Source organism: Pieris brassicae, chromosome 8 (genome assembly GCF_905147105.1).
Source record: "Pieris brassicae chromosome 8, ilPieBrab1.1, whole genome shotgun sequence".
Lineage (NCBI taxonomy): Eukaryota > Metazoa > Arthropoda > Insecta > Lepidoptera > Pieridae > Pieris > Pieris brassicae.
In genome coordinates this window covers 19851829-19858295 of record NC_059672.1, presented here as the reverse complement: position 1 = coordinate 19858295, position 6467 = coordinate 19851829, and the positions used below count along the sequence as shown (strand labels likewise).

The following is a 6467-nucleotide window of genomic DNA, read 5'->3' as shown; positions in this document are numbered from 1 at the left end:
GCTTATATATCCCTGGGAATAATTCTAAACAATATTCGAGAACTCTTTAGGCGGGCTTGCTACTGAGTAGCGATTGCACAATTCTAGAACGTCCGCACTCTTTGTCTCTTTCGCACGTTGTTCCGTCCTTGTCGTACGGCGTTCTAGAGTGCTCAGTCTAGTTTCGAGAAAGTTCTGATCTTCGCTCTCTCTCTCTCGTATCATTTCCTCCTTGTCTCACACCTAGAAAGTTTGGTCTAGAATATTCCTTCATCAAAGGGGTATACCTAGGCCTGAAAACGGGTCCCCTGAAAACTGCACCACTCTATTACACATGTTCTGAAACCGACTGAAAAAAGGTTTGACCTTCCTGTAAACTAGGGTAACATTATGGAAATTACAATTTTCTAATATGTGATTGACCCTCTCCTGAAACGGTCAGAAATCATATTACAGCCTGCTGAAATGTTCTCTAAGTAGTAGAAAAATCTAGTAACATTGTATTCGACCCGTCTTCGTAACAATATGTTATGTTCGTTAAATACACCATTCCACTATCTTGTACCTTGCATTTCATATTACTTTAGTGTTTATGTAGTTATATTTAGATATTACGTTAGTATATATCTTCTATATCAATAGAATTACATAAATGAATATAATAAACCATTGACAGCAGCAGTGTAAATAATTGACGATACATATCAATTCAGAAAATATGCTTTATATTTATATAACAAAGAATGTCGAATGGCAAATTTCACCAATATTTATGAACTCTTATGTTACCAATTACCAAATGTCTATGTTATAAATAGTATTAAGGTGCTGAAATTTTGTGATAAATAAGATCTTATAACTAAATTGATGAATATATTTTTCTGAAATTATATATAAGGAAGCGTTCAAGTATTACGTAAAGAATTGGGGGGGTCGCGGGGGGGGGAACCCTTTTGTAAAAGGTTACGATGCGGGGCGGGCATTGAATTACGCGTCATTGATAATATTATTTTCGACTTTCCAGTACTTTACACCACATAATGGTATGTTTTAGTTACAAAGAGTCACTGGGGGTGGTCACGAAACGTTTTACTATTAGATACAGATGGTATGGGTCATGAATGTCCAAAAATTGCGTGACGTAATACTTGAACGCTCCCTAAGTAGATATTGAATTTCGAATAAAAACTTAGTTTAAATAATTGGAAATTGTCTTGTGATTATAAAAATAAATTTACATTTCTTTGATAGATTAATAGTAAAATTGTTAAATTATTTTATAGATTTTTTTCCAATAGTATAAATAAAATTTAAATATCATAGTACAAAGATTGACTTTATAGACCTAATAGGTAAAGTATATAAAATTTTTATCAAATTATTAATGTTTCATATCAACCCAAAGTGTTCCTGTCACAAGTATTATTTATAAAATCAAAAGAAAAGCTAAATTATTTGAATATAATTATTAATAAATACAAACAGAAACGATGTTTTTTATAAGATTCAATGTATATACATTTTTATTGATGACAAACATTGTGTGCCTTAAGAAAGAGTTTTATCTATATTTAGGTGAAAATAACCTAGAAATTGTATTTCCTGTACCAAAGGTAACAGAATTGGAATAAATTATTTTCTCGCCATATTAGTTTATTTTTAAATCCCTATGACTAATTCGACGTCCGCCGAATTCAGTTGCATAATTCATCATATGATGAACCATAATCAAACCACTTTTATTGATAATATTCATTTACAGTATATCTATAAAAAAAACTACAAATATAAATTTAGAATTAATTTACATTTAGCGGATAAAATCTGGAATAAAAAAACAGTTTTCTGCTGGTCAGCTCTACTTCAACTGCTTTTTGGAGTACATACTCGTCGCAAAAATTCCAGAATATTGGACATTCTCAACGTTTACCTTTTTATATGGAATGTTTGGCTGCCAGAGCTTTCATACTCGCATTTGTGCTAACTATGGAAATCATTGGTCCCAGTAAACGTATCATTAGTGACAAAGTGTGAGTAAAAGATGCTGTTAAAAAAGTACCGAAAGCACTTAAATTTAACAAATCATATATAGTTTTAGATATAGAGTATGTATCATGTAGGTATATGTAACAGCAAAAGCACAGCGCAACACAGATGACGAAGATGAAGAAGCTGCCCAGTCGATGGTAGTGAATTCTGCTGGAGTAAGTTCTAAGTTATCTATAACTTGACGTTAGTCCGTCCATTTGTTGTAATGATCCGATTAGTTATAAGTTTTTACATATAAAATAAATTTCATATGTATAGGGATCATAATAGTTATTGAATGCGTATTTTTAGTAAGTAGTCAATGTTTGAGATGTAACGTATTCATGATTTAGACTGCCTCAGTTTCGAGCATAGAATATGATTCCAATTATGCCATGTTACATGTGAGTCTTATGTAAAAAATGTGTTTATAATATGTGTTTTAAAAAATAATTAATATTTCAACTATTACATTACATACTATAACGATATTTAGTTTTTGATTTCTATATAGCAATATAGTTTGGACACCTAACCCAAGTCACAATAAAGTATTACTTGTTTTATCATAACAAAACATACTATGTCAAAAAATATATTTTTTTGTATATTTTTAAAGTAAAATCATTTATGTGTATTTTTCTAATAAATCATTTTTTTATGTTATTCTTTTATTTTTAATCTTTTTAACAAATGGTTTTCATTCTTTAATATCGAACAACGAAATTTAAATCAATTTGTATAAGAATTTCTAGGACTGATCTAAATAAAATGCATTTATTCCGTAAATTTTGTATTTACATCAAACAATAGTAGATTCGAATCACAGCAATTTAAAACATTTACAATGTGACAGTGAGAAACATTATTAATTTATCAACGAGATCGCATTTATATCTAATAACGAGACATTCACACTAGATAATTAAATGAGATTTTTATAAATTACTACTAGCTTGTTGTTAAGTTAAATTATATATTTTTTATCAATATATTGTTATATGCCAGTGTTTTTAAAACAAACATTGAAAATGTAAAACAAGAAAATACAAAACACATTCCACATTTATAAATAGCAAAGCAAATAAGATAATTGTATTGCAGATAATTATTGCCAATGTATAATTTAATAAGCTTACAAGATTAACAACAAAACGATTGGCTTGTTTGCAAAAATATATGCCTTACTAAATTAAAAAGCCAGCTTTAAAAAAAAACATTTGTAATATAAATAATTTTTTCAAACATAAGAAATGAAATACATATCAACATGCATAAATTTATAATACATATAACAGTTTAATCACATTTTTAATATATGCATTTGCAAATCATGCATTTAATTTATTTCTAAAGTTCTAAAGACCATAATATATTTTACCATGAGGCCACAACACAGAGATAGACATTTAGACCATAAATTCAGAGTTTTATAATTATAAAGAGAAAAAGAGAACCACATAGAGAACTTGTTTAATCCTATCTATATATAAGATTTATTCCCACGAATAAAACATAATAGATATTTTAGTAATAACACCTGAGTCAATTATTCTCCAACTGGTGGTAAATATATTATGATGATGATGATGATGATAGTCGGTAACTATATAAAATGTTTTGAAAGATAAATAAATAAACAAAAATTTTTGAAGGGAATTCTGGATAGTCATGATATGTTATATTAAATAAGTGTCCTAAAAATACCTATCAATTTTGGATTTTCTAACATCACCTTTTAATATATAATAATGTTGGTGTTCCAGAAACGGTGTGTTAAATAGATATCCAAAATTAAATCTATATTTATCTAACTGAAAACATAAATGTTATGTTATTCAAAAAATAGCACCAATATAATTTTATTATTCCTCACATAAATAAATTAAAAAGCAAATTTATCTACACAAATTGGTAATACTGGGCGTAAGTTAATAAAAGTTGAATATATAAGTAGAATAAATGTGATTGTAGATATAATTATTTTAATTTTATATAACTGAGCCCATATATTACCAGTTTAATTTCTATTTTACTAGTTTTTAGTAACTCTGCAATATCTTTGGCATCACGGGTCAAATTGACTTCTGTGACAGAAAAAAGCATTGGACTGCTACTCTAAAAATATAATTCATCTACAAATTCCAACAAGGCATATCAGTATTCAGGGCATCTTGTGTGTTGAATCTTACAGGATATGGGTCCAGGATCAGCAGATAGGGCTGTGTGCACAATAATCGCAGGCTGTGTCGGAGTAGGGGCATGTAGTTCATGACTTTCTCCAGGAGCCAAACTAGCTATTGCTGCTAATAAATCAGCATTTACTATAGGTTCACCTTCTTCCCGTGGCTCCCATCCAATAGGAGGACTAGCTGGTGGAGAAATCAGATACTGCTTGACAGGTGCTGGCGGTTGCAAATTCTTCAACGAAATTGGCGTAACAGGTTGGGCAAAATAACAATTAATATAAGTACTATGGAAGTGATACTGATGAAGTTGCACTCGTGCATTGGCTGCGGCTAGGGGGCTGTCGTAGTTCACACGTAGGCGTTTAAAACTTTTTAACCACTGAAAAGTTATATTATCAGAAAACGTACGAAATAAATCTTCAAGTTCCTTTTTCAACTTGTCGTCGGAGAAGACATCGCTGGGTATATTTGTTACAATCACGGACTTTGGTAGATCGTCGAATTCGTTAAGTTCGTCATGCGAATCACTGTCAGGATGTATATCAACGATATTTGGATGAACATTAGGCATTCCATCTTCAGGATTTATATATACGTTGTCTTCTTGAAAGGTTTCGTCATCTTCTTTATCAGCCATCGCGACTTGAGAATTAAACCTAAACTTAAAAAATAAATTATCAGTTTTCGAAAACTGATCTAAAAATATTTTATCAAATTCAAAACAATCGATCCGATTTTGGAATACATTTAACATTAATGTCAAATGCTAATTGTCAAACCGAGTAAAGACACTAAATTTTAAAGTTTCAAAATGAATTTCTAAAAAAAACCTATAATAATATATGTTATAGTTAAGAGTATAATATTATTTTTTATTATTTTGATTTCTATAAGTGTAATTGTCCGAAAGCAATAATAATCATAAAAATCACATAATAATTTTAAAAAAACATTTTTATGGTTCTTACTTATTTGACAATATTCAGCAGCGCCTAAACGAAAGTAGAATGAAGTGGTGTTTGTTGATTGTAATTTCTAGATGATTAACATTTTAAACATAGTACAGTCTTAACTTAGATCTAAAATAATGGAGACAAACGATCATGTAAAAGATTTGATATATGTATATTTATTTTTTTAATATAAGTTTTAGTCTGTGCCTTTGTTCTAAGTTTTTTTTTTGTCAATTGTTCTTTTAAAAAAAAATTGCATGTTACAAAAAATTTAATGGTGGTACACATATTGACGTGCAAATTAGTTTTACACAATTTGCTACTGTTTACCTTATTTAGCTCTCTAGTACGTTCTTGTGGTGTATCTTTTACCTGTATCTTTATCTGTAACCTGTGGTGTATTCCTATTGTCAAATGGTGAACTGTGTTTACTGTGTATTTACATTTTATATTACAATTTATGTTTCTTGTCGTCTACAAAACAAACTCGTGAAGCTTCTTTTTATTAGTAAATTACTACAAAATACATTCCATTTTTTTTTATTTCAGCCAGTTTAACTAACAATTACACCAGGGGCATGAAAATGGCGGGAGTAGAATCAATGGTTGTCGAAGAGGTTAAACCGGCCGAAAAACCAGTTGATAGAGAAAAGGTCTTACTATGATACTTTATATGAATACATAAAAATAAATGAATACTTCACGAATTCTCTATTTGTAAATAAAATATAGAATATATAAATACCGTGTTGTGACTATCAATGCAAAAATGTTGTTAGTTAATTTACCATCTCAGTCTTTATTTAGAATCATAATATTTCAGACCTGCCCTCTTCTGCTTCGTGTTTTTTGTTCAACTGGCAGACATAATTCTCCTGGTGACTATGCAAGAGGTGGGGTTCCGCAGAATGAGTTACAAATATACACATGGATGGATGCAACTCTTCGGGAGCTTACTAGCCTAGTTAAAGAAGTGAATCCTGAGACACGTCGTAAGGGTACTTATTTTGACTTTGCCATTGTGTATCCAGATATGCGGACACCAACATATCGCATGAGAGAAATTGGCGTTACATGTTCTGGTCAAAGAGGGAATGATGATAATAAAACTCTCTCCCAAGTGAAGTTCCAAATTGGCAATTATTTGGATATATCAATCACTCCTGCTAATAGAATGCCTCCCCCAATGAGACGTCCACAACCCTACATGAATAATCGACCATACTAGTGATAAGTGTGTAATTGTAATTTTTTTAAAGTAATTATAGGAACTATGTCAGAACTTTAAATAATTTTATATCCTCTACCTTATTTTCAC

The 6467-nt window shown here is 30.1% G+C and overlaps 2 protein-coding genes across 3 annotated transcripts; one reads left to right on the top strand and one right to left on the bottom strand.

The window, feature by feature from the left end:
• Positions 1-4112: 4112 nt before the first annotated feature.
• On the bottom strand, positions 4113-4946 carry LOC123713705 (protein sarah). The gene has a single exon (XM_045667523.1). It carries the CDS (start codon positions 4831-4833, stop codon positions 4165-4167), a length of 669 nt encoding a protein of 222 aa, XP_045523479.1. The 5' UTR covers positions 4834-4946; the 3' UTR covers positions 4113-4164.
• A 468-nt stretch (positions 4947-5414) lies between these two features.
• LOC123713590 (histone deacetylase complex subunit SAP18) lies at positions 5415-6432 on the top strand. 2 transcript variants are annotated; one of them, XM_045667326.1, is made up of 3 exons: positions 5415-5495; positions 5699-5802; positions 5973-6432. In XM_045667326.1, exons 2-3 carry the CDS (start codon positions 5728-5730, stop codon positions 6375-6377), a joined length of 480 nt encoding a protein of 159 aa, XP_045523282.1. In that variant the 5' UTR covers positions 5415-5495; positions 5699-5727; the 3' UTR covers positions 6378-6432. The 2 variants fall into 2 exon arrangements, with proteins under 2 accessions (XP_045523282.1, XP_045523281.1); XM_045667325.1 differs by having other exon boundaries at positions 5425-5573.
• The last annotated feature ends 35 nt before the right edge of the window (positions 6433-6467 follow it).